Raw genomic sequence first — 27,983 nt, 5'->3', positions numbered from 1 at the left:
CCAAAGTACTAACTGCAACATTAATCATTTACTCCACCACAGAACACTGTTTGTACTGTTTATCCCTGTGCAGTGTCTTCAGTGCAAGTAACAGAGTGTATATTTTACTTGAAAACCATGGGGATATTAAATGTTTTTCTTCAGGCCTTCAGTTCTACCTTCTTGTTGGGGGCTCTGACAGTCCTCCTGCTCAGCTATTTAATATCCTCTGCTAGCTTCAATACCCAGGATCCCCCAGGACCCAGACCAATTCCCTTGTTTGGGAACTTGCTTCAGATGAACCTGAAAAGACCCTACAAAACATTACTGGAGGTGAGGTAAAGCTATTGGGCTGCTTTTCTTTTAGGCTGACTTGTAAATTCAGCTTTCCATGCAGCTCTTACAATTTCCAGGGTCCCTCTAATGTGTGTCAAAATATCAACATATTCTGCCCTTCTTAGCTGTCCAAGAAATATGGATCAGTCTTCACTGTCTATTTTGGACCCCAAAAAGTGGTGGTGCTGGCAGGATACAGGACAGTGAAGGAGGCACTTGTTGACTATGATGAAGTGTTTGGAGACAGAGATCCATTTCTAATTGTGCATGAAATGAACCATGGAAATGGTAAAAGAAAAAGTCTATAACCACATCATGTGTCATATTACTTTTTAGATCTCTTAAATTATTATGTGTGCCTATGCCAAGAGGCACACATATTACTATTCGTCGGATTTATTATTCTTATTATTATTATTCTCCATCTTCCGCCTAAATTTCGGCACGTATTTGGTGTTTATGAATTTTATAGTTTTTTAAATATTAATATTTTAGTGAAAATTTTCCCGCGCTCCTCTGCCAAACAGTTTTGACATTAGGATTACATATGTTAGATCATTTTGTGCGGCTGGAGCTGGACTATTATGTTGTGACTTTTGGTGTTTATGACTTTTATAGTTTTTTTAATATTAATATTTTAGTACAAATTTAGGCCAATTCATCTTTTGGCGCCAAATAAACAGACTTCATTTGTGGTGTGTTGGCTCTCTCTAGTGGTATACCGGGAGTAGTACAGCCGAAAAGATTTATCCTTGTGTTGAAAACTCCATATCCCACAATTCATAGCACGCCTCTACAGAGTGAACAATGGCGGCCACCACTTCGTTTTATGTCTTTTATTCGTGTTTCTAGGTCACAAAATAAACTTTTAAGATATTTTCAGGCGAGAATGTAGGTGTGTAAACTTCAAATATCTGCTTGTTTTATCAAGACATCCCATATTTAGCGACAGTGCTCTGACGACGTTGGTCCTGCCTGACAGCTAGCCGGCTACCTAGCTAGCTGCCGCACTTGGCTGCAAATGGATAGCGAGGGGACTCTCTCTGTCGTTTCACCTCCCCGGTCTCTCGCAAATGCTCGCACAGAATCGGAGTTACAGCTGGATGTGGAAAAAATAACTGAGTTGTTTGGTGGTGCTATAACGCGGAGCTACAACAGTGGGCAGCTATCCACCGGTGTATGACAGAAAGGACATGCTGCGACCGCCGATCGACCGGTGTTTGCTAACGCGGAGGTCAATCGTGGATCAGGGAAAGCGAAGGCAGGAGCGTGAGGTGAACTGAATTTCAGGTAAGAAGTTATGACCTGCACTCTATTTGGGTCAGATATAAACCGAGTTTAGGTGTAGTTTATTTAGCAGCAGTTCTCTTATGTGTTGCTGATAGCCGGCTAGCTAGCTAGCGCCGCTAGCATAGTTAGCTAGCACCGCTAGCGTGAAAAAGCACCCAGGCTTGGCTTATATTGAGGCGGGTGAAACTCGTGTCAGCACCCGGTCGCTCGCCGACAGTATGTGTTTTAGCTGGACTTATTTTTCGTTTATATGGACCGATGATTTATTTATTTATTCATTTTAGTAACGGTATAAACAGTGAAAGGTGGTGGATTGGCCAGATGTAAACTTCAAATATCTGCTCGTGTTACCAAGACATCCCATATTAGCTCTGATGTTTTCGGTGCCTGCAAAGAACTAGACAGGTAGCTAGCTAACCCGAGCTGGCTGTCTTTTTGACTCAGGGTCATAGCTGGACTTATTTTTCGTTTTTATGAGCCGATGAGGGGTTTTTTTTAGTAACGGTACAAACAGTGAAAGGCGGTGGATTGTCCAGATGCTGGTCGATGTGGAAAAAATAACTGAGTTGTTTGGTAGTCGCTGACGCGGAGCTACAACCGAGGGCAGCTATCCACTGGTGTGTGTCAGAAAGAACATGCGGGGAACGAGGCGGCGAGGCGACCGCCAATCGACCGGTGGTAGATCGTGGATCAGGGAAACCGAAGGCAGGAGAAGCAGGCGGCTGCCGGTCGGAGGGTGAGGTGAACTGAATTTCAGGTAAGAAGTTATGACCTGCACTCTATTTGGGTCAGATATAAACCGAGTTTAGGTGTAGTTTATTTTCGTTGTGCTGACTACAATCAGTTATAATAACTCGTACTGCGTGGTAGCTAGCACGATGGAGTTTCTATACAGCTGTGTGCGCGCTAAGTTACTGATGTTGAACTTTATGACAGCCTCCCCTGTCATTCTCTCGCCTGTTCAAACTTCAGTCATGAAACTGATCAATGATCGGCTTTTCTCTCTTGTTTGTTTATCGCGCTAAACAACAGCAGCACGTTTAAGCTTGATCAGCTGTTGTTAGAATTCATTTGATTTTAATTTCTAGTATCAGCTGATGTTTGCTGGAGCCACAGCTGTAGAAGCGGCTGGTCGAAACCAGGAGATGACCTTACTGAATCATCAGAGCTGAACTGGTGATGGAGAAACAGGTTTACCTTTTTTTTAGGTGACATGAATGAGTTGAAGGGAAGTTATGAACTGTTTCTGAGAGAAATAAACACCAAGCTCCTTTTTTTATTTAGCTGACAGCTGGTAACTGTGCAGGGGCGGATCTAGCAAAGCTTTTGCCAGGGGGCCAGGTAGGGCATTAACAGAGAAAGGTGGACACAAAGATATACTTTTCTTTCTTACTCTCATACAGGGAGTGCAGAATTATTAGGCAAGTTGTATTTTTGAGGAATAATTTTATTATTGAACAACAACCATGTTCTCAATGAACCCAAAAAACACATTAATATCAAAGCTGAATGTTTTCGGAAGTAGTTTTTAGTTTGTGTTTAGTTTTAGCTATTTTAGGGGGATATCTGTGTGTGCAGGTGACTATTACTGTGCATAATTATTAGGCAACTTAACAAAAAACAAATATATACCCATTTCAATTATTTATTTTTACCAGTGAAACCAATATAACATCTCCACATTCACAAATATACATTTCTGACATTCAAAAACAAAACAAAAACAAATCAGCGACCAATATAGCCACCTTTCTTTGCAAGGACACTCAAAAGCCTGCCATCCATGGATTCTGTCAGTGTTTTGATCTGTTCACCATCAACATTGCGTGCAGCAGCAACCACAGCCTCCCAGACACTGTTCAGAGAGGTGTACTGTTTTCCCTCCTTGTAAATCTCACATTTGATGATGGACCACAGGTTCTCAATGGGGTTCAGATCAGGTGAACAAGGAGGCCATGTCATTAGTTTTTCTTCTTTTATACCCTTTCTTGCCAGCCACGCTGTGGAGTACTTGGACGCGTGTGATGGAGCATTGTCCTGCATGAAAATCATGTTTTTCTTGAAGGATGCAGACTTCTTCCTGTACCACTGCTTGAAGAAGGTGTCTTCCAGAAACTGGCAGTAGGACTGGGAGTTGAGCTTGACGCCATCCTCAACCCGAAAAGGCCCCACAAGCTCACCTTTGATGATACCAGCCCAAACCAGTACTCCACCTCCACCTTGCTGGCGTCTGAGTGGGACTGGAGCTCTCTGCCCTTTACCAATCCAGCCACGGGCCCATCCATCTGGCCCATCAAGACTCACTCTCATTTCATCAGTCCATAAAACCTTAGAAAAATCAGTCTTGAGATATTTCTTGGCCCAGTCTTGACGTTTCAGCTTGTGTGTCTTGTTCAGTGGTGGTCGTCTTTCAGCCTTTCTTACCTTGGCCATGTCTCTGAGTATTGCACACCTTGTGCTTTTGGGCACTCCAGTGATGTTGCAGCTCTGAAATATGGCCAAACTGGTGGCAAGTGGCATCTTGGCAGCTGCACGCTTGACTTTTCTCAGTTCATGGGCAGTTATTTTGCGCCTTGGTTTTTCCACACGCTTCTTGCGACCCTGTTGACTATTTTGAATGAAACGCTTGATTGTTCGATGATCACGCTTCAGAAGCTTTGCAATTTTAAGACTGCTGCATGCCTCTGCAAGATATCTCACTATTTTTGACTTTTCTGAGCCTGTCAAGTCCTTCTTTTGACCCATTTTGCCAAAGGAAAGGAAGTTGCCTAATAATTATGCACACCTGATATAGGGTGTTGATGTCATTAGACCATACCCCTTCTCATTACAGAGATGCACATCACCTAATATGCTTAATTGGTAGTAGGCTTTCGAGCCTATACAGCTTGGAGTAAGACAACATGCATGAAGGGGATGATGTGGACAAAATACTCATTTGCCTAATAATTCTGCACTCCCTGTATAAAATATTTAGCTTTTATTAAATAGTTATCTGAATCTTACAACCAAAGTTTGTATAATAATACACAAGATTGGCTGTAGACCATTGTTCATCATTCAGAACACTGTGTAAAAATAACAAAAAACAAAAAGTGAATGCAAAAGTGCATGAATATTTATTTTATGTGTTTGATGTGTGTGTCGGGGCGTGGTCTGCAGTGCCGCTGCAGGGGAGGTGGACCCACGGGTGTAAAGTCTGTGCTCTCTTGGCTGTTTTTTGGGTGTGTGTTGGGCTATGAGTTGAAAAGCTACAGCTGCCTGTGTGGGTACACCAACCATGTGTGAAAAGTGGTCCATAACGTAATGCTTCAAAGCATGTTCATGCAAACATTGTCGGGGTCTGCCGTGATACAATGGGACTTCTGCTCATGAACCTCTGTGCACAGCGTCTGCAAATCGGGGCTGTACGAAGTCACCTCATCTTTACCCAAAACTGTAAGCTGTCATCTGTGAGGCGCGAGCGGTGTTTGTTTTTATCATAATTCATGGTGGAGAATGGCTGCTCTGCTGAGTTTTGCTCTCTGTAGCCGTATGAATGGCAAACTACAGTGATTAGCAGCGGCATAGGCACACTTAAAATTTCTTCTGAAATTTTCGCTTTCTAGTTATTATTTAAACTCTGTACACACTTCATTACAGGAGTTGTGTGGTCCAACAGTGATTCATGGAAGGAAATGAGGCGCTTTGCACTGACCAACCTGAGAGACTTTGGGATGGGCAAGAGAGCATGTGAGGACAAAATTATCGAAGAATGTCAAAGACTCCTTGAAGTTTTTAAGAAATTTAAAGGTAAGATTTGTTTAATTAAAAAAAATTTAATGACTTTAATTACCATTAGATTAATTTGACTGTTATTTGTTTTTCACTCTTTTCATTTGTCTTGTCACAGGAGAAGCTTTTGATACAAACCAAAGATTATCCTATGCAGTCTCTAATATAATCTGCTCCATGGTCTATGGAAGCAGATTTGAATATAATGATCCAGAGTTTACATCTCTGGTAGATCGAATGAGCAGAGGGGCTAAACTTTTGGGTTCTCCTTCAGTACAGGTAATTTATACAGATACTTTCATAAGCACATAAAGCATCAGTTGTTGCAAATTACAAAATATTATTGCAGTTACTGATGGTTATATGATTTTTGACAGATGTACAACATGTTTCCAGCCCTCTTCAAGTGGAGTGGTGCCAGGAAGGAACTGCTCGAAATGTCTGCTACCAATAACAAGCAAAACAGAGCCTTCTTCAGACGTTTAAAAGAGACTCTGAACCCACAGATGTGCAGAGGCTTTGTGGATGCCTTTCTGGTCCGAAAGCAAACTCTGGAGGTTGTTATTTCTATCATTTGTCAAGTTGGTAGTCTGAAATTATTAACTGAGGCTCAGGGTGAAACTGTGCACATTCCTGCTTAACAAAACAAATATGCTGTGTCCCAGTAAGAACAAAATACACCCTCTATCAGTTTTAAGGGGATTACATTTACTGGCATTTTATTGTTGCATGTCTGCAGAAATCTGGGATTACCAACAGTCACTTCCATGATGATAACCTTTTGATGACAGTAATGAACCTGTTTGCTGCCGGCACTGAGACAACATCAACTACACTGAGATGGGCACTTCTGCTTATGGCCAAGTATCCAAAGATTCAGGGTGAGGAGCCTAAATAATCCACAACTTCAATGCACTAATGAAATCAAATGACTGTCACAGATACAAAATCAAATAAATAATAACCTTCATTTACAGCCGTTTCAAAAATTAAGTATTCTATTTTTAGTCCTGTGAGACACAAATTATTCCCTTCATGGGATTTAGGCGTAGCAGCCAATCAATAAGGTGCTAATGCACGATTAGTTGATCATTAGCAAGTGTAAGCAACTGAATGAAGACATATTTTTTATAGTTTGTTAGACTGAAGCCTTCAGGTGTGTACCAACACACACCTGAGAGCTTCAGTCTTCCCTGGAGTGGAAGTCCCAGTAAATGCATCCCAAATTCAAAACCACTTTATTCAAGTACAATTCTACAATTACAAAAAGTCTGAACAGGTATGGCTTGTTAGAAAGACTTGCCAAATGAAAGCAAAGACTTCTGGGACAACATCCTGTTGTCTGACGAGACCAAACTAGAAATGTTTGGTCATAATACAAAGTACCACATCTTTTACAAATCCAGCACAGTATGTCAGCAAAAACACCTCAGACAAACTCACACACAGTGCTAAAGGAGTGATGATTTGCAGTTGATTTTTCCAGTCACAGGACTTGGGTACCTTGGGTAACTCCTCTGTAATGGTCATAAGTATTTTATAGCAAATGTCAGAGGATCTGTCCCAGATTGGCCTAAACTGGGTTCTACAATGAGAGAGCAAATCTCCAACAGAATGGCTAAAAGAGAAAACCAACAAGGTGCTGCAGTGGCCCAGTCAAAGTCCAGACCTTAACTCAAATGAAATGTCGTGACAAGACATTAAGAGAGCCGTGCAGGACTGAATGTCTGCAAACCTCAATGAACTAAAGCAGCACTGTAAAGAAGAGTGGGCCAAAAGTTCTCTACACCAATGTGAGAGACTGATAAAGTCAGATAACAAGAACTTTTACTTCAAATGGGGTGCACCTATTTTTTTTACAAGATTGCATAGATTTCTGTGAAAACACTGTAAAGTGGAGTGTTTGAGTGATTCTAATATGGATGAAATTCAATTATTGTTACTTTCATACTCCAGATGAGGTCCAGGAGGAGCTGAGGAGGGTCATAGGAGACCGACGGGTGCAGGCTGCTGACAGGAAAAACCTGCCCTTCACTGACGCCGTCATCCATGAGACACAGAGACTGATCAGCATCGTTCCCACTGGAGTCCCTCACAAAACCACCTGAGACATCACTTTTCAGGGTCACTTTATCAAGAAGGTAAGACTGCATAGCAAACATACCGCACTTAAAAAACCTGGCCTGCGCTAAGCCATCATGTGCAACAAAATATGACTGCATCCTGGATTGTGTTTTTATGATAATTATGTGTAAAGGGTCATGGTTTGGTAGTGCAGGTAAAAAAACATAAATGCAGATAAAAATACATGTAAATACAAGGTGGGGACAGGTTTTAGCAGTCTGTGTATTGTAATTTGTGCAGGGAACCACAGTTTTTCCTCTCTTGATATCTGTCCTGCATGATCCCAACGAGTGGGAGAGACCACACAGCTTTAATCCTGCTCACTTCCTGGACAAAGAGAAAAAGTTTGTCAAGCGAGATGCCTTCATTCCCTTTTTTGCAGGTTTGTGAGCTCAGCCATCACTGTTTAGGTTACATCTGCTGACAGGACAGCTGAAGTTATTCTTCGATTGTCTCTTACAGGTCGCAGGATTTGCCTTGGAGAGAGTCTGGCCAGGATGGAGCTCTTCCTCTTCTTCACCACCCTCCTTCAGCATTTCCGTTTCACCCCTGCACCTGGAGTTTCAGAGGATGAATTAGATCTGACTCCAGCTGTGGGTTTTGCTCTCAGCCCTTTGCCTCATAAACTGCGGGCTATTTCCCGTATGTAAGGAAAATGCATTTGAACGCTGTACCAGTCTTCTCTGAATCACGTTATTATTTCAGGACATACAATAATAAATTTGTAGAAGAAATTGATTAGGTAATGGCTTCTTTGCAATTTTTATAGTTTACAAAGCCAGAGCTGACCTCTGGGCCATAGGTTTGACATCGATCCTTTAAATTTAAGTTTTTTTGTACAACCCAATCACATGAATCTAAGTGAGCATTTTCTCCTAGAAATGGAGTCTCCAATGAGTTTTTTTGTAAGTTGGTTGATTGTTTTGCTCAACATTTTCACTGTAAATTAAAAATTCTGCACAAGCACATGTTAATCTCTCTCTTGCTCATGAAGACTTTATATTTTCTTCATTTTCTCCATAATAATGTTCAAATATTAAAATGAATACACTCCACACTCATCATTTCCCTCCTCAGTCCACCAGTCTTCTCAGCAAGTGTCTGTTTGACCAGCAGGAATAAAAAACAAAGAACTTTCACACACACCTGTTTCCTATTTATTCTTTAATGAAACTGTAATGCTAATGGTCCTCTGATGATTTTCCTCATATATCAAATTGGAATCTTTGAGTAAATCAAGCCAAATAGTTGTCGAATAATTGGAATAAATTGTAATAAGTAAAACTGAATTGAATTGAATTTTTTTATGTTTCTTAAACCACTTAACACAGAGATATGAGTCATATTACCATAAACAAGGTGAACCAGTGTTTTGTCTACACATGCCAGACAACTTAGAACAGAACTGGAATTGTATATGTAAGCACTTACAATCCATGAAAAAATGCCAAAGATAACACAGTTTAAGAGGCATAAAATGGTATTAACCCATGGTGTGCAGTGTGTCCTTAAAACTCAGCAAGTGAAGGACAAAAGAAGAAGTGTCAGGCCTACAAAGTACAAGTTTAAGTTTAAACAAAGTATAAGTTTAAATAAAGTCTTATAAATAGTTTAACCATGTGCATTGAATCTGCATTTGGATCTAAGCTTTCTATGGAGGGAATATCCCTTCACAGTGACATCCATTCAATTTTCAATTCAATTCAGTTTTATTTATACATTGCCAAATCACGGCAACAGTCACCTCAAGGTGACTTATATTGTAAGGTATACTTACAAAGAAAACCCCAACAATCAAATGACCCCCTATGAGCAAGCACTTTGGCGACAGTGGGAAGGAAAAACTCCCTTTTAACAGGAAGAAACCTCCAGCAGAACCAGGCTCAGGGAGGGGCGGCCATCTGCTGCGACCGGTTGGGGAGGGGCAAGGAAAACAGGATAAAGACGTGCTGTGGAAGAGAGACAGAGATTAAAAACCAGTGGGTGAAGAAGGTGAGTGAAAAGGAAAAAATGCTGGGCATACACTGTGCGATTTTTGGCCCATTTTGAGCCAATTTTTCAGTTGTGCGACCGTTTTGGGGATTGGCCCGAGTTTGGCCTTAATCGCGTGTCGTGCATCGTATACATCGGATAACGAGAAGCGATTAACACCTCACGACCAGCTCCCGATCATCAATCGTTTGGTCGTCAGAAAATCAAACCTGTTTGAAATCCTGTCGGCCGTTGTGAGGGTGTCAACGCAGCGTCTCACACTGCGCACGCACAAACACAGAAATGAAAGTGAAAAGACGGAGCAGCACGGCAGTGCAGCGCGCGATCAGGACACGAGCGATGGAGGCACAACTTGTAGAACTTTGGCAAGCTCATCCGAGCCTTTTCGATGTGGCCTCACAAAATGATCACGACCGCAACAACTGTGAAAATAGTGTACAATTTTGTGTTATAACCTTCATGCTATGGACGCACAGTGTGAGCACTCAGGTCGCACAGAGCATCGGGCCGTATAGCGTGAGACCCTGCATCGTGACCTACGAACCCCTGCGAGTCAATCGTGCAGTTTGAGCAGTAGCTGAATAATGCAACTGAAAAAAAAATCGCACAGTGTATGCCCAGCTTATTGCAGCATAACAATAGGAGGAGGATTCAGAGTCAGCTGAGTAGGCCATCAGCCTACTAAAAGGATACTGAAAAAACCCGTCGAAATAGTGTTAGTTGTCATCACTGGTGCTGGTGGACTCATTTGAACTCCTCCGAAATTTGCAAACACGCACGTATTCCTCTTCTTCCTCAAAATCGTCTCTGGACCGCTTCCTCGAGCCTCCAGCTTCATGGTTGTCAAGCTCTTCAAGTGCATCTTCAAAAAGTTCATCACTACTGTTTGAAAGCCTGGATTTTTTGCCATTATGCTCTTCTTCATCTACATCTTCCTCTCTGGATCTTTTTGTGGATCCACCAGGCAGCGGTTCTTTGATGTCCTCATCAGCAATATTACCAACATGAGGACAGCCCTCGCTATCAGTGTCACAAGCAGAGATGAAGTCAGAGTCGTCATCAGAAAACTCCTCGCTCCATCTGATTCTTTTGCTTGGTTCCACATCTTCTTCATCCATCTCTCTAGACCTCCTCCTGGACACACCTGGCTGAGGGTCCTCTTCTGGGATGTACTGGTGAACATCCTCACAGTCTTCAAATGCCTCATCAGAATCCTCATTTTCAATGCCAACAATAACAGCATTTTGATCATCATGCAGTTCATTGGCATTATTGTCCCTTACATTAATATTGGGAATGTTTACATTGTTGACATTGTCAAAGTCAATGCCAAGGTCATCATCTGATGCATATAATACACCTAATATTTCATTCATCCTCCAAAAAGTATTATAGAGAGCAAGAAAAAGACTGTTCAGTAAGCCAAGGCGTCCACCATGAGGTTCATAAGCTGGTTCCTGATCTCCACTTGGAAGATTTTCTGGGTTAACCTGTTGGCCTGCAAGATCATTTTATTTTTTAATTAGCATTCTTAAATATCTGCTGAAAATCTGTTTTTCATCAATTTCAAGACTGAGTACATGTGCTTACCATTACGGTTATTGTGTGATCCATCTCCTCTTCCACTCATTTTGTCTGCAAGGAACACAAAACAACAATGATCACTAAACCTCAACTCAGAATGTTCAGCGAATTTGCTTTTTTTTTGTGATAACTTTAGGCTACGTCTACACGTACACCGGAATTTTCCTTTTTCGTTTTTAAAAAAAAATCCCATCCACGTGTGCAGTTTTGAAAAAATATCTCCTTCCACATGTAAACGCTAAAACCAAAGTCAAACGCTGTCAACAACATGCCAAATCCTAACCGTGTAGAAATGTTGGCCAATCAGAAGTCCAGAAGCCTGGGAGGAAAACCTCACAAAACATTACGTACTTCTGAAAAGTTTTTGTCTTTTTCTGGAAAGGCAGCTAATTTTGTGTTACTTTCAAGTGCCTTCATCATTTCAAATGTTAATAACTAAAGACAGCATTTTGGCTGGTATAGACTCACAACTTTGGAATGCACAAAATGCATACAGCATACATAAATTTAGTTTTTTAAAATTACATTTACATCGTCCACAACTAAACACAAAAACTTAGTTTTCAAAAATCTCCACCCTGGCAGGAGTTAAAAATCTCACCTTCCAGTGACTCAATATGCTGTTTAGGTGTGGACGAAAGGCCCAAATGCATAGCAAAAGCTGCTTTTTCAAAAATACCCGCGTACATGTGGACGTAGCCTCAGTTTCTCAAAAAATGCTCTCAGAAATTCTAATAGTTTGTTTGAGAAAAAAATCATCAACCTTCCTATGATGTAAAATATAGTCTAGACTTGCACAATGTAAAGTACATAAATACTGTCCTGGCAGGCAGGAAAATCGGGCTTCATATTTAAGTAAATGATCTTAAGTTTATAAACTGAAATTTGAGCTTACTTTAGTTCTTGGTAAATTACAGAGCAGTAAATCCTCAGGGAAACGTAGAAATTTCACTAAATAGTCCTCTTCTTTCATGCAGTTGCAGTGTCTCTGCAGTTTTGTTTTCATATGCTGATGTTTTCATTCAAAAGATGTTTAAATGCTGTGATGTCATTTTAGCATCAAAGACTGCAGAGTGTACTAGTTTTCCCCTGGAGGCATCACCATGGCAGCAAAACAACAAGCATTAAATGAGGTTCCAAACAACAACAATCAAGCTGTTTTCAGTGCTTAACATTTAACATGTCTCTGTTATAAACTTTAATTGTAAAAATCTGTGATGTTGATGTGCAAAACCAGGGATTCTGGTTTGAGTGGTGTTAGATTTGTGTTCTCATGAGCAAATATATTAATTTATCTTGTGTTGTAAAAGACGTTTTCTGATTGTCATTTTATTTTGGAAATGATTTTATTTTGGTGATCATAGATGACTTCACTTCCTGTTCCTTGTTGTTGTGAAGCGCGAACTGCCAAAAATGGATGTATATTTTTCCCTCCGGTGTTGCGGACAATAAAAGAAACGGGAAAAGTAATCAACCAACCAAGTGTGTGCATTATTAAGAGAACATGGCCGGAGAAGAAGAAAACTCTTCGAGCTCAACAAGTGGCAAGATGAAATAATCCACTACTGATGATTACAAGTGTGTTTTTATTGCCTTCTGAAAGTGAAAAATGTACATAGACACAACTTGGCACATATGAGACCGATCTGATAAAAACTCGTGTTTTTGCAAAAGTGATAATGGAGAATTTATGTCCTGAATGGACTTCAGTGTAGCTTAGCAGATTCTCTTAATAACCCGTTGTGACAGGTGAGACCTGAGACCTGCCCCTGGTAGGCGGGGCTGGGTTTTGTCCCTTTTATAAGCACAGGTGCAGGCAGGGATTCTCTTCAGCAAACCTGAAGCTGTGAGTGCCTGGTCCAAGCCGTGCTATTTGGTACTTTGAACTTTTTTTACGAGAGCTTCATGTGGGTCCCATAGCCTTCTGTTAGAACCAATGACTGTAGAAAACAACCCAATCACATGAATCTAAGTGAGCATTTTCTCCTAGAAATGGAGTCTCCAATGAGTTTTTTTTGTAAGTTGGTTGATTGTTTTGCTCAACATCTTCACTTTAACTTAAAAATGTTGCACGAGCACATGTAAATCTCTCTCTTGCTCATAAAGACTTAATATTTTCTTCATTTTCTCAATAATAAAGTTGAAATATTAAAATGAATACACCCCACACTCATCATTTCCATCCTCACTCCATCAGTCTTCTCAGCAAGTCTTCTAAGTGTCTGTGTTTGACTAGCAGGAATAAAAAACAAAGAACTTTCATACACACCTGTTTCCTATTTAATGTTTAAAGTCACTGTAATGCTAATGGTCCTCTGATGACGATGACTTTCCTTATATATCAAAATAGAGTATTTTTATTAGTAAATCAAGCCAAATAGGTGTGTTTAATAACTAAAATTGAACTGAATTGATTTTTTTTATGTTTCTTAACCCTTTAAAGCCGGTCGAAGCGGGCTCTGTTTTGTGTAACTATTTTTAAATCCCGGTAGCTCTGCAACCATGTAAGCTAGCGCAATAATTTTTTTTGCATATGAAACCGGAGGAGTTGTACTTACATCTTATGCCATCAGCTTGTCCTAGGTCACGGTTTTCTTCCACATATAGCTTTGCAAAAACTGCCTAAAAAGCGCTTGCAGCAACAAAAACATAATATTCCAGAAACACGCTTTGCCGATCCGATCAGCTGTTCATAACCAGTGATGATAATAAGGCGTTACAAGTAACGGAGTTACTAACGGCGTTACTTTTTTCAGTAACGAGTAATCTAACTAATTACTATTCCTATCGTTACAACGGCGTTACAGTTACTAACAAGGTAACGCGGTCTGTTACTATTTTTCAACAAACAGACGGTTGAAGCTGTGTTCAGCTTACCGCATCTTATATCAGCTGCAGGGAAGTAGCTGTAAGTAATCTGGACGCTACAGCTTTAAGCAGCTGCGCGCTCCCGCTGACGGTAATCACGATCACTGTCTAGCACAACACCTGGAGCTAAGGGGGCAAAACAATCGAGTGCTGCTGTTTGACTGAGGAAGAATAAAGTAGTCGTGGTAAGTCAATCACATGACCACTTAAAGACAAAGCAACAAGGTGCCAGTTTTTAAATTGTGTCGATAGGCCATGTAAAACCAGAGTCATGATAAACAAGATATACGCAGCGTTTTTTCCTCAATAGTTTCGCCACGTTAGCGCTAGCAAGCACTCTCTGCTTATGAGCAAAAAAACAAAACAAAAAAAAGTTTTAAGAGTGACGGCGAGAGAGAGAGAGGGAGAAAGAGAGAGGGAGAGAGAGAAAGAGAAAGAGAGAGAGAAAGAGAGAAAGAGAGAGAGCAGGAAAAGGGAGAGAGCGAGTTTTGAGATGTGAGATTTGTGACGTTTAGCGTGTTTAGAGTGTGTAGTTAATGTGTTGTCTTGTGTAGTTAGTGTGTAGTGTTGTGGATAGTTTTGTGTTGTGTGTCAGAACAATGAGGCGACTGCTGTCTCCAGGTAGAAACAGCAGTGATACACCTGCTGCTGTCAGACCTGCAGGTATCAGGCTGTGATGTTCTCCTTTATAGTGGACAGGAATGATTTTTTTGGAGCGGCACAAATAATTTGTGTGGCATCTTATTGAAGAACAGCTGATTGTTCTGTAAATAGTTTGAAATGGTTATTTTAAAAAAGGGTAAAAGGTAAATGGATGCAAATAACTTTGTTGTTTGCAAAACTTGTGCATAGGATTTTAAAATTGACAATTAATTTTTGCATTTGAAGTTATGAAATATGATTCATTAAACATGTTTATGGTTGATACAGTAAAAATATAACTTTTTCTACTCTGATTTTATGTTTTTTGTCTGATTTTAGATCAATTCTGGTTGTACAGTATGAAAAAATGAGAACATAACTGTAAATTCAGGCACGCGAGGTTGCGCTAAAAAGAATGATACCAAACAAGGCAAAGCAAATAGTTTTTAAAGGTAAAATGTGGAGAGAAAATCAAGAGTAGTAAAAAAATGGCCAATTATACCCTGGACCCCACAGGGTTAAACGTTCTTTGTTTTTTTTTTAAGTAACGCAATAGTTACTTTTCCAAGTAATTAATTACTTTTAGAATATTGTAACTCAGTTACTAACTCAGTTACTTTTTTGAAGAAGTAACTAGTAACTATAATTGAATTACTATTTCAAAGTAACTTGCCCAACACTGTTCATAACACTTCCTAGGTTGGAATAGACGTCAGCACGAACTTTCACATGTCCGCCATGACCTGCCCGAAACCGGAAATGACGTCATTTTCGCGGAAATGTAGTCTTTTTACCATCAGGGCCTCATGAGCCTGTACTGGTGTTTTTTAAAAGTTATCTTTGACTTTATGACTTTCTGTGTCGTTTCTGGGATGCTTTGGACTTATATTGCACTGTTGGAAATAGTTTATTTTGATGCATATGCTGCTTTTTTGCAAATTTCCTGCATTTTTGGATCATGTCCTGCATGATCCAAATGAGTGGGAGAGGCCACACAGCTTTTTTCCTGCTCATTTCTTGGACAAAGAGAAAAAGTTTGTCAAGCGAGATGCCTTCATTCCATTTTCTGCAGGTTTGTGAGCTCAGCCATTACCACTGAGGTACATCTCTTCACAGGACAGTTGATTATTGTTCGTCTCTTGCAGGTTGCAGGATTTGCCTGGGAGAGAGTCTGGCCAGGATGGAGCTCTTCCTCTTCTTCACCACCCTCCTGCAGCATTTTCGTTTCACTCCTGCACCTGGAGTTTCAGAGGATGAATTAGATCTGACTCCAGTTGTGAGCATTACTCTCAGCCCTTCGATTCACAAATTATGTGCTGTTTCCCAAATGTGAGGAAGAGATGGTCTTTACAAGCTTTCAGTCAATTTTAAGCAGAATATTTCCTTCTGTCCTTTTGTGTCCTTTATTTCAGAGTCACTGATTTACAAAATGTTTAGTTCATTTGTTCCTTTAGTTTCAAATTAATTTTATTAGCCCAGTCTCATGTAGGTAAAGATGTCATATCTGCGTGTTGGCTTTAGAATAGTCTCTGAATAGCTGTCTGTAAAGTTTTGATTGACAAGAAAGGCAGAATGTTTTGATTACTTAAAAATGCTTCACCAGCACATGTATCACTCTCTCACTTGCTTTTAAGCTGCAACATGTTAAACATTTTCCTCCACAATAAAGATCAAATGCTGCACCAGTGCATGTCATACTCATTACTGCATCTCTAGAAAGAGGACACCCTTAGTTTTCTTAGTAAGTACTCCCATGCCACGCCCCCTGGTGGTTGTAGAAGTTTACAGATGGGTTGACAAAACATCATTGTTACCATTGTTGCTTCAGCAGTGTGAGAGAAGGAGAATGTCTGAAATCGATTGAAATCTATCGAGGTTTATTTGTCTCAATGATTTGTTTCTTCATTATTTTTGGGGGATAATTGAGGACACAAAATGGTTTCCAGACTGTTTGGGCCATTTTCTATCTGTCCGCTTCACTTTTTCACTTAGTGATACAAATTACTAATGACTCACACTTGTAGCTGTGTAAGTCGCCCATTGTTAAAGTGTATTGCAGATGATTCAGTTCATCTTGACGTAGTGTTTTCAGTGGGAGAAACGTTTCATCCAAGTGACTTCTTCAGTCTTAGCTGAAAGCAGGTTTCTCCAACCTTATTGCTTCTCTTAGACACTGCTATTTTATTTACCTGCTGTCCTTGTTGTTAGGAAACCTGCTTTGTTACCCAGTCACACTGGCCAAAACTGCTTGATTACCCGTTTTATCCCACACTCAGCTATGTCAAATAAAAAGTTATTTACCTTACTTTCTGATTTATGACAATTTGTCATATATTCAACTCTAAAAGGCAATACAAAAAATGAGCTTCAGTCTCAGATAATTTTAAAATATAGAAAAAAAAATGCTGCACTTTAAAGTGTTTACACAAATAACTGTGTTAATATCAGGTACACATATATACACGTTTTCTGTTTTCTTTATTTTCATCCTGAAAATATAATATTGACACAGACCAAAGTACTAACTGCAACATTAATCATTTACTCCACCACAGAACACTGTTTGTACTGTTTATCCCTGTGCAGTGTCTTCAGTGCAAGTAACAGAGTGTATATTTTACTTGAAAACCATGGGGATATTAAATGTTTTTCTTCAGGCCTTCAGTTCTACCTTCTTGTTGGGGGCTCTGACAGTCCTCCTGCTCATCTATTTAATATCCTCTGCTAGCTTCAGTACCCAGGATCCCCCAGGACCCAGACCAATTCCCTTGTTTGGGAATTTGCTTCAGATGAACCTGAAAAGACCCTACAAAACATTACTGGAGGTGAGGTAAAGCTATTGGGCTGCTTTTCTTTTAGGCTGACTTGTAAATTCAGCTTTCCATGCAGCTCTTACAATTTCCAGGGTCTCTCTAATGTGTGTCAAAATATCAACATATTCTGCCCTTCTTAGCTGTCCAAGAAATATGGATCAGTCTTCACTGTCTATTTTGGACCCCAAAAAGTGGTGGTGCTGGCAGGATACAGGACAGTGAAGGAGGCACTTGTTGACTATGATGAAGTGTTTGGAGACAGAGATCCATTTCTAATTGTGCATGAAATGAACCATGGAAATGGTAAAAGAAAAAGTCTATAACCACATCATGTGTCATATTACTTTTTAGATCTCTTAAATTATTATTATTTAAACTCTGTACACACTTCATTACAGGAGTTGTGTGGTCCAACGGTGATTCATGGAAGGAAATGAGACGCTTTGCACTGACCAACCTGAGAGACTTTGGGATGGGCAAGAGAGCATGTGAGGACAAAATTATCGAAGAATGTCAAAGACTCCTTGAAGTTTTTAAGAAATTTAAAGGTAAGATTTGTTTAATTAAAAAAAATTTAATGACTTTAATTACCATTAGATTAATTTGACTGTTATTTGTTTTTCACTCTTTTCATTTGTCTTGTCACAGGAGAAGCTTTTGATACAAACCAAAGATTATCCTATGCAGTCTCTAATATAATCTGCTCCATGGTCTATGGAAGCAGATTTGAATATAATGATCCAGAGTTTACATCTCTGGTAGATCGAATGAGCAGAGGGGCTAAACTTTTGGGTTCTCCTTCAGTACAGGTAATTTATACAGATACTTTCATAAGTACATAAAGCATCAGTTGTTGCAAATGACAAAGTATTATTTTAGTTACTGATGGTTATATGATTTTTGACAGATGTACAACATGTGTCCAGCACTCTTCAAGTGGAGTGGTGCCAGGAAGGAACTGCTTGAATTGTCTGCTACCAGTACCAAACAAAACAGAGCCTTCTTCAGACGTTTACAAGAGACTCTGAACCCACAGATGTGCAGAGGCTTTGTGGATGCCTTTCTGGTCCGAAAGCAAACTCTGGAGGTTGTTATTTCTATCATCTTTCAAGTTGGTAGTCTGAAATTATTAACTGAAGCTCAGAGTGAAACTGTGCGCATTCCTGCTGAACTATGGTGAAAAGAAAACAAATATGCTGTGTCCCAGTAGGAACAAAGTACACCCTCTCAGTTTTAAGGGGATTAGATTTACTGGCATTTTATTGTTGCATGTCTGCAGGAATCAGGGATTACCAACAGTCACTTCCATGATGATAACCTTTTGATGACAGTAATGAACCTGTTTGCTGCCGGCACTGAGACAACATCAACTACACTGAGATGGGCACTTCTGCTTATGGCCAAGTATCCAAAGATTCAGGGTGAGGAGCCTAAATAATCCACAACTTCAATGCACTAATGAAATCAAATGACTGTCACAGATACAAAATCAAATAAATAATAACCTTCATTTACAGCCGTTTCAAAAATTAAGTATTCTATTTTTAGTCCTGTGAGACACAAATTATTCCCTTCATGGGATTTAGGCATAGCAGCCAATCAATAAGGTGCTAATCAAATGCACGATTAGTTGATCATTAGCAAGTGTAAGCAACTGAATGAAGACATATTTTTTATAGTTTGTTAGACTGAAGCCTTCAGGTGTGCACCAACACACACCTGAGAGCTTCAGTCTTCCCTGGAGTGGAAGTCCCAGTAAATGCATCCCAAATTCAAAACCTTTTGATGACAGTAATGAACCTGTTTGCTGCCGGCACTGAGACAACATTTAGTAAAAAAAAAAATTTTAAAAATCAAATAAATAAAGTCACCTTCATTTACAGCCGTTTCAAAAATTAAGATTTCAAAGGACTCTATTTTAGTCCTGTGAAACACAAATTATTCCTTTGTATTATTGCAAAGGAATAATTTTTTCTTTTACAAATTATTGCTTCGTAGTGAATCAGAAGAGCCAACTCCCATCGAGTGAGAGCCAGCTCCCCACTTTATTTTAACCAAGTTTGTTGTGTTGCCACAGTATTTAACTGTCTTCCCACATAAATCACACACAGCATCATTTCTATGCTGAACGCAAACTGAGTTACGATCTGTGAACAAAGTCAAGATTCTGTGTTTTTGTGGTCTAATGTTTTGTGCCTCGGGTTTCTCATTGGCTCACACTCTGGCCGGTACGACAACAGCACTGCTTACAAACACAAAGCTCCGAGTGGTGCGGTGTGCTGAAAGGATAATTGGAGGTGAGCTTCCCTCCCTCCAGGACATCTACAAGAAGTGGTGTCTGAGGAAAGCGGGGAGGATCATCAAAGACTCCAGTCACCCCAGCCATGAACCTTTCAAACTACTTCCATCGGGCAGGAGGTGCTGAAGTATCTGGTCCCAAACCAGCAGACTCAGGGACAGCTTTTCTTTATCAGGCCACCAGACTGCTGAACAGTGACACTTCATAGGCACCTCACTCTCACCTACCGGAACTTCAACACTATACACACCATGTTGTACATACATGCCATTTCTTTTGCGCAATATTCAAACTGTTGATCGTTATGTATTTTACATAGATGTATATACACGCGCGCACACACACACACACACATATATATGCATATATTTATATTTGGCATACATATTAGTAATGTGCATACTCACATTCCTGCTCTTATATTTAGCTTGTTTCTTATGTTTCTTGGATTTTTGCACACCACTGTTGCTTGTAAAGCTTGCACACAAGAATCTCACTCACATGTGCTGCACCAGTGTACCGGTAATGTGACGTGACAATAAAAGTGATTTGATTTGATTTGAGTTGTAGCACAGACATGAATAAGAGGCGGAAGGCGATTGTAGTTCCTATTAACAGGGTATTGGCGACTATTCCCGCTAATTGCAGAGTTTACTTTTGTTGGTATGTCATACTTACAAGTAAAAACAAATTTAATCAAATTAGATATTCATATAATGAATTAAAGCAGCACTGTAAAGAAGAGTGGGCCAAATTTCTCTACACCAATGTGAGAGACTAATAAAGTCCTATAACAAGAACTATTACTTTAAATGGGGTGCACCTATTTTTTACAAGATTGCATAGATTTCTGTAAAAGTGGAGAGTTTGAGTGACTCCAATAGGGATGAAATTCAATTATTGTTACTTTCATACTCCAGATGAAGTCCAGGAGGAGCTGAGCAGGGTCATAGGAGACCGACAGGTGCAGGTTGCTGACAGGAAAAACCTGCCCTTTACTGATGCTGTCATCCATGAGACACAGAGACTGAGCAGCATCATCCCCACTGCACTTCCTCACAAAACCACCCGAGACATCACCTTTCAGGGTCACTTTATCAAGAAGGTGAGACTACATAACACACCTGTGTTTAAAAAACCCTGGCCTGCACTAAGCCGCCATGTGTGAGAAAATATAACTGCATCCTGGATTGCATATGATCATCTTGTGTAAGGGTCATGGTTTGGTAGTGCAGGTAGGAAAACATAAATACAGATAAAATACATGTAAATACAAGGTGGGGACAGGTTTTAGCAGTCTGTGTATTGTAATTTGTGCAGGGAACCACAGTTTTTCCTCTCTTGACATCTGTCCTGCATGATCCCAACAAGTGGGAGAGACCACACAGCTTTTATCCTGCTCACTTCCTGGACAAAGAGAAAAAGTTTGTCAAGCGAGATGCCTTCATTCCCTTTTCTGCAGGTTTGTGAGCTCAGCCATCACTGTTTAGGTTACATCTGCTGACAGAACAGCTGAACTTGTTCTTGGATTGTCTCTTACAGGTCGCAGGGTTTGCCTCGGAGAGAGTCTGGCCAGGATGGAGCTCTTCCTCTTCTTCACCACCCTCCTTCAGCATTTCCGTTTCACCCCTGCACCTGGAGTTTCAGAGGATGAATTAGATCTGACTTCAGCTGTGGGTTTTACCCTCAGCCCTTTGCCTCATAAACTGCGGGCTATTTCCCGTATGTAAGGAAAATGCATTTGAATGCTGTACCAGTCTTCTCTGAATCACGTTAATATTTCAAGACATACAAGCAATCGTAATCAATTTCTAGAAGAAATTGATTCTAGAAGAAATTGATTAGGTAATGGCTTCTTTGCAATTTTTATAGTTTGCAAAGCCAGAGCTGACCTCTGGGCCATAGGTTTGACATCGATCCTTTAAATTTAAGTTTTTTGTACAACCCAATCACATGAATCTAAGTGAGCATTTTCTCCTAGAAATGGAGTCTCCAATGAGTTTTTTTGTAAGTTGGTTGATTGTTTTGCTCAATATTTTCACTGTAACATAAAAATGTTGCACAAGCACATGTTAATCTCTCTCTTGCTCATGAAGACTTCATATTTTCTTCATTTTCTCCATAATAATGTTGAAATATTAAAATGAATACACCCCACACTCATCATTTCCCTCCTCACTTTTCCTTATATATCAAAATGGAGTCTTTTTATGAGTAGCCAAGCCAAATAGGTGTGGAATAATTATACACTATTCTACAATCCATCATGTTTAGGTAGTCAGTACTATATGGGAGGCAACACCCATATAGTACTGTGCAGAAGTCTTGGGCCAGCTTTGATTTCTGTATGTTTTGCTTCCATGAGACACACTTTCTTGTCATTTTTCAGAAGTGCTCCTTAGCAATAGTGCAGAAAGATGGATCTAGACCTTCAGTTCATTCATCTGGTGTTTGCTGAAGCGGCATTAGATGTGCTGTCAGTGGAAGGTGGCTGTCAAGAAGCCATTCTTATAAAAGAGAAAACGACTAAGGTGTGCCAAATTGTTTGTTACAGCACACCTTAGTGTGCTGTAACAAACAATTTGTCCATAAGGTGGAGTTCTAAGTCAAGTTACGTTACTACTGCAAATGTAGCAGCCCATTATGCATATTGATACGTCGAGGGCCACAAAAATATGACACTTTTTGTTAAAAAAAGAAAAACCCAACACGTCCTGTATATTATTGTGCCACACATCTAATGTTAGGTGGGAGCTTTTCACATGTATAGTTTCTTTCAAGTATCTTTCATATATAATTGTAACATCAGTAAAAAAAATAATAATAATTTTTTTGTTATTCACAAAAATGCATTCATTATTGACAGTTGGAAATCACAATAAAACTGATAACTCTATATTATGGGATGTGTGTGGATATAAATTTATGTCATAAGAATAATTAGACTGTAGTCTATTTGCTTAGGTCTATTCCAATGTATTTAAATTCATTCTTACTAAGAAAAAGCGTTCAGGCCCTGAAACAATATATTCCAAATCAACAGTTATAACAAGTGGAAGAAAATCCAATTTGTTGCAGATATATCACTTGTTGACCTCTTCGTCCATCAAAATTAACCAATCAGAGAGCACCACCCGATCCAAAAAAGGTAGCGAATACTCTCTGACCCGCCCCTCTTTGTTAGCTCGACCAATGAGAAGCTGTTGTGCACTGGCAACCGTAGGGGATACGAGCGACGGACAGATACGGGAGAACAGTGGCCGCTAGTAGGACCGTTTTATCCCCAATGATTTTATCATATGAGAGGTTAAAGAAGCGTTTTTATCACCATGAAATTGGATTTTCTAAGGAGGTAGCTGATATCGAGGCTCCTTGCAGGCTACTGACAGGGAGAAATGCAGAGACGAGGTAATTTCCCCGTATTGTGGTGGTGGGAGGCAACGGCCCCCGCAGTGTTCCGAGATAGAGCGGCAAAGCTAGCAAAAACAGTAGATGGGAACTTCCTTGACGGCGCTATCAAAATAAAAACATATCCACAGACAAATGATGTGTTTCGTTACGGTTCTTTGCGTAGTTACTTTGAACGCGTTTTAGAAGCCTTACAGGTAAGCAAATGATGGAGTTGTGTGCTCTGGTGATTCGCAGTAATCAGTTGTTATAAACGATTGACCAACGTACTGATTTTATTTTGAAAGGAATCGCGCTCTAATTCCTTCTTAGCAAATATTAGCTTTTGCTAGCTTGACATATAGCAGAAGCGGTGAAGTTACAAAGCCTTGACCCAAAACAAGACTTTAAAGCCTGTGGTGGACAACGCCGCTTTGTTATGAATGGAACACACCTCGCCTTGATGACTGATTTTCAGATCAAATGCCTTTTCAACCGGAAGTCCGATTGTTTATGTGAAATAGAAGCCTTGCTGGAAAACACGGTACGGTCAGGATGATAAGGGTTAGGATATTTCAGCTGATTCAATCAAAAGAAAAAACTTAAGTAGACATTAAGTTGCCTTTGCTCGGTTAAGTTACACGATAGTGAGATTTAATCAAAACATTCCGCAGATTGCTATGTTGTGTCGTAGCAAAATAAATACTGTGTATTTCATACTTATGAGTTTATATGACTGCTAATGTGGATTTTTAATGCTCAGGGTTTTTTTTTTTATCAGCTGTTGAGCTACTCTGGAATCAGAAGTTATTATTTATGCATATATTGTTTTTGCTACATTTATTGTGGACTTTTGCTGCATTTTTGGCTTCTTTATCACAATCACTCCTTTTCTTACATAATGATAACGCTGATCTTTTTTGTAACAATTCAGTGGAAAGTACCTGAAAAAATCCCCACCGTGTTATACAAACACTTTTTGTAGTGATCCTTGCTGTGCAGTCATGTACATGTACTGTTGTTTTAAAAAGCATAGTTGAGTTAATGCGTTTTCTTTTTCTTTTTTTTTCCATTACCAGGTTAGACCTTGAAGATCAACATGTGCTTTGCACTGCTGACTAACAAAAAGAAGCTCTTGTAGCTGGAGGAAGATTGCCTACCCTAACATTTCCTCCTCCTCTACTTCTTCCTGGGGCCAATGACCGGACCCAATTCCCCAAGCCGGACTGGCACCTCTACAGCTAAGCTGAGCAGGCATGGCCGGTCCAAGAGCACCAGCTCACACTGCCTCCTCCGCTGCAGCACCCAGGAGTCCTCCTCTTTGTCTCCCCCAAAGAACAGTTCGAGATCCCCCGAGGAGGAAGAGGAGAAGGATGGAGGGGTTCTTTTCTACGTTAATCGATCTGGTTTTCCTATCGAGAGTGTGACCTGGGAGAGGATGTGGTCCCATGTGGCGGCCGTGCACCCTGACGGCCAGGAGATGGTGGACAGGATACGAAATGCTGCATACCTTCCCAAGGTAAGCCAGCTGGCCGAGGGACTGGGCCATCTCTGTGCTTTTTAATTCTCTACTGCAACAAATGTCTTTATTAATTAAACTAGATGTTATGCTTAGACATCTGTTGGTTTGTTTCAAGTTGTTACCATCGTTAATGTGTTACAGAAGTGCATGCCATTTTTACTCACCACAGTAGTAAGGTTGGAATTGTTTTTACCTTGTGTGTATGTGCATGTCCTACAAAAGCAGGTGTTTGTATGTCTACCTTTCAACACGAAAAGGTTCAAGTATGTATCTTACATCAAAATGAAGGCCAAGTTTGATAATGATTTGAGAAGTAGCTTGCTCTGAGGCAGTTGTGATCCTAGCGCTTTCTGGACTCTAGTTTTTTAATATTTCATTACACTTAAATGAAGTTTATTGCAGCATTTTGGTGTTCACTGCACCCCAGTTTTTCTTTTGCCTGACTTCTTTTACACCTGAGAAAAACTTAAAGGTGTCAGTGGTGCACTGGTAAAAACTGTGCAGAGGTTGCATACGTTTTTTCCATATGATCCAGTTTGTTAGGTTAATTGCTGTTCTTTAAATTGCTGTGGGGTTTTCCATCTCTCTGGCAACTAGTATATACTCCAGCATAAACCTGGTTGGGAAAAAGAAAACCTGGTTGGCATAGCACAAGACAGTTGAACTATTTTTGTCAAATTTTCCTGCTAATTTTCCTTCTTTCTCATAACGCCATGGGTTAATATTTCTCAGTTGAGCCAGAGGGCTTTTCAAATGGCATCACTGTGTGTAGTAGTAAAAATATGACAGTTAGATGTGCACAAAGGTTTCTTCACTGTTAATGGACTTTTTGTGAAGGGTTTCACTGAGCCCTCTGAGGTTCCTTAAATCTTCTCATCACAAATAAATTCAAAGATCTTCTGAATGTGCTGAATGTTCTAGGCTGTCTGGTTTGTAGGGACTCTATGATGGCCTGGGTTAGAGATGGGTATGTGGAATCGCCGTGTTGGGACATAACTCTGTCCTTACATAACATACTTGGCTACCACAAGATATTGCTGGATAATATTAAATCATTGAGAGTTTTTTGAACTAACAGATGAATTTTAAAAGCATTATATATAGTATATATTCTATATTATATCCTATCTCGCAATGCACTTACTCGTCATTTTTATTATTGATTAGTATGCTTGCCATTTCCTTAATGAATCAAAGTGAAGCTATTTAATTGTTTTTCACTTTCATTCTTGTATGACATGAAATCCTCATGTCTGATTAGCTAAAACACATTTTAATTCTTACATATCCTATCTATAACCAGGCGCATCATTGAGTATAAACTGTTATTCACAGATTCAGTGATTAAAGTTGACTAAATTTAATTGACTAATTGTTGCAGTTCATTTGTTAACATTGCTAAGAATTTTTTTTAATAAATATATGTATCTGAGTCACTGCATTATAAAAAATACCATTAGCTTGCTGTGTTCTCCTTCCTGCTGCTGTGACTGTTCCAACTTTAATGAGGTATTTATGTTTGTAATGTTAGTTGGGGCGTCAGATAGTGTATCTCCAAGTCGTTGGCATAATGGTCGCCTTAGGTGTTAATGTCAGCCTGTTTTCACACTCTGTTGTTTCTCAGATACACGCTCTCAGGTGTACACACAGACAAATGCATGGCATTACCATGACAACAGTAGTGCTAAATTGAGCCACCATACCTGTCAGTTAAAATTAGTTCTGCATTTTGGATTTGTCACATTGTGTGTGACTCGGTGTCACTTCTGAAACACGCGCGCGCGCACACACACACACACACACACACAGGCTTATTATCATAACCTGTCTGTTTGTTAGAAGACTGTTTCAATAACAATAATAGGGTATGCTTATAGTAGCATTAAGACCCAAGCAGCTCGCCAAGAAAGTGCTGCTCTCAAGGAGATTTTATACATATATATATATATATATATATATATATATATTTATATTTATCTTTGTCTGTTGCTTCTGAGGCCCCTCAGCCCAGATTTTCCTCATAGTTTCCCGTCAGTGATTTGGATGAATGCTTGTTGTTTTGCAGACAGAGGTGAAGGGAATCCGGTTGTTGTTTGGCTCTGCTAATTGGCCATGTGGTCATTAGTGACCTGGTTGGCTAGCAATGCCAAACTCACTTACTGTGTTCCAGATACAAGGACAACACCAGGTTGTGTGTGCACACAAACACACTAAACTGTGCCTTGTATATGTAGAAGTATCTACTTTTGGACAGATTTAGCCTTGCATATTGTAAGACACACTACAACTTGTAGTCTTCAGTGAAGCAATAATTATTACTAACAAAATGTAAACACATTTTTATGTAAACAATAAATCTACTTTTTAAAACCTTCAAATTGATGGGGTTTTTTTCTTCAGTGTGCCTAATCTAGACTTGCATATATTATGAATCAAGTCTCACAAATAACCTGTTAATGTGTGTGTGTGTGTGTGTGTGTGTGTGTGTGTGTGTGTGTGTCTAAAAAGTGTAAAACAGGTGGTTACCACAGATACAGTCACAACTAACCAAGGTGGGTTAACTGTGCCTTAAGGTGGGGAAAGAGAACGAACGAGGAGAAGATGTGAGGATGAAAACAGTTTTGCTTTCATAATAGGACCAACAGTGAAAGCCAAAAATGTTTAATTAACTTGTTAATTAGCATATTATCGTCATATAGTGTAATCTGAATTTGGTAATCTCTGTTAATGTGACATTTCTAACAGTTGCTGTTTATAAACTGTAAATTTGACAGTAAGACAAATGGCGAGAAGAACATCATTAGCCACGATATAACTTTGTAAATAAATTTTATGAATTTAAGTTTCATAATGCAACATGTGGTAGCTTGACATGCTTTTTAAAATATAGGTCAGTATTACAGTCTATGACCAGAATCCTTGTCACCATTCTCTGTGTCCTCATTAACAGAATACCACAGCACCCAAATAATCCCTCTAATACAATCTGGGTGGTGGATAATCTCTGAATACCAACTGGACTGCCTGAAGGGTTTTTGATGGGGAAACAAAACAAGCAAGAACTCTACAGAACAAAGATCTGTTTTACAACCAAAGCTTGAAAGAAATTATTTGATTCAGGATATAGTGTCTCCAAAAGTTACAAGCCTTGTGAACTACACCATAATTTCAGCCAGTGCTCACTTTGCAATTTTTCCTGAGGGTTTTAAATTTTCACTCATTTTATCTGAAACATTTCGGCAAGCCCTAAAAGCACAGCGTGACAGGTTGAAGCATGAGTCTGTTCATTTCCTGCTGTGTGTTCTGTTGTGCTACGTCTGAGGCTTGCTCACTGGTCAGTGGCACATGAGCTAAATCTAACTGTACAGATGCT

At 39.8% G+C, this 27,983-nt stretch overlaps 3 protein-coding genes, 1 long non-coding RNA gene and 1 pseudogene across 5 annotated transcripts in view; 4 read left to right on the top strand and 1 right to left on the bottom strand.

The window, feature by feature from the left end:
- Nucleotides 1–33: 33 nt before the first annotated feature.
- On the top strand, nt 34–8,153 carry LOC109194593 (cytochrome P450 2K1-like; annotated as a pseudogene).
- Nucleotides 8,154–9,353: 1,200 nt separating this feature from the next.
- LOC109194829 (uncharacterized) lies at nt 9,354–13,690 on the bottom strand. The gene is made up of 3 exons (XM_019345723.2): nt 13,638–13,690; nt 11,086–11,130; nt 9,354–10,993 (listed from the first exon to the last, which is right to left on the bottom strand). Exons 2-3 carry the CDS (start codon nt 11,123–11,125, stop codon nt 10,212–10,214), a joined length of 822 nt encoding a protein of 273 aa, XP_019201268.1. The 5' UTR covers nt 11,126–11,130; nt 13,638–13,690; the 3' UTR covers nt 9,354–10,211.
- A 382-nt stretch (nt 13,691–14,072) lies between these two features.
- LOC100701368 (uncharacterized) lies at nt 14,073–15,847 on the top strand. Its single transcript, XR_003214269.1, has 2 exons — nt 14,073–14,132; nt 15,735–15,847. It is a non-coding gene; the product is annotated as an uncharacterized LOC100701368 (long non-coding RNA).
- Nucleotides 15,848–17,135: 1,288 nt separating this feature from the next.
- On the top strand, nt 17,136–22,065 carry LOC100699121 (cytochrome P450 2K1). Its single transcript, XM_003446717.5, has 9 exons — nt 17,136–17,414; nt 17,543–17,705; nt 17,801–17,950; nt 18,051–18,211; nt 18,310–18,489; nt 18,682–18,823; nt 20,622–20,806; nt 21,022–21,163; nt 21,244–22,065. The coding sequence occupies exons 1-9, from the start codon at nt 17,220–17,222 to the stop codon at nt 21,429–21,431; spliced, it is 1,506 nt and encodes a 501-aa protein (XP_003446765.1). The 5' UTR covers nt 17,136–17,219; the 3' UTR covers nt 21,432–22,065.
- Nucleotides 22,066–22,893: 828 nt separating this feature from the next.
- vash2 (vasohibin 2) overlaps nt 22,894–27,983 on the top strand; it is a 30,951-nt gene continuing 25,861 nt past the window's right edge. Inside the window, exons 1-2 of one of the 2 annotated variants that reach the window (XM_003446715.5) lie at nt 22,894–23,109; nt 24,168–24,607. In XM_003446715.5, the coding sequence (XP_003446763.1) occupies nt 24,287–24,607 (321 nt within the window). In that variant the 5' untranslated portion in view covers nt 22,894–23,109; nt 24,168–24,286. Of the gene's footprint in view, nt 23,110–23,446; nt 23,633–24,167; nt 24,608–27,983 lie in introns of those variants that run through there. The other variant, XM_005452390.4, reaches the window with a different exon arrangement.

Source organism: Oreochromis niloticus, linkage group LG15, assembly GCF_001858045.2.
Source record: "Oreochromis niloticus isolate F11D_XX linkage group LG15, O_niloticus_UMD_NMBU, whole genome shotgun sequence".
In the NCBI taxonomy this organism is placed as follows: domain Eukaryota; kingdom Metazoa; phylum Chordata; class Actinopteri; order Cichliformes; family Cichlidae; genus Oreochromis; species Oreochromis niloticus.
The sequence above is the reverse complement of the archived record's forward strand: the minus strand, read 5'-3'. Positions and strand labels throughout refer to the sequence as shown.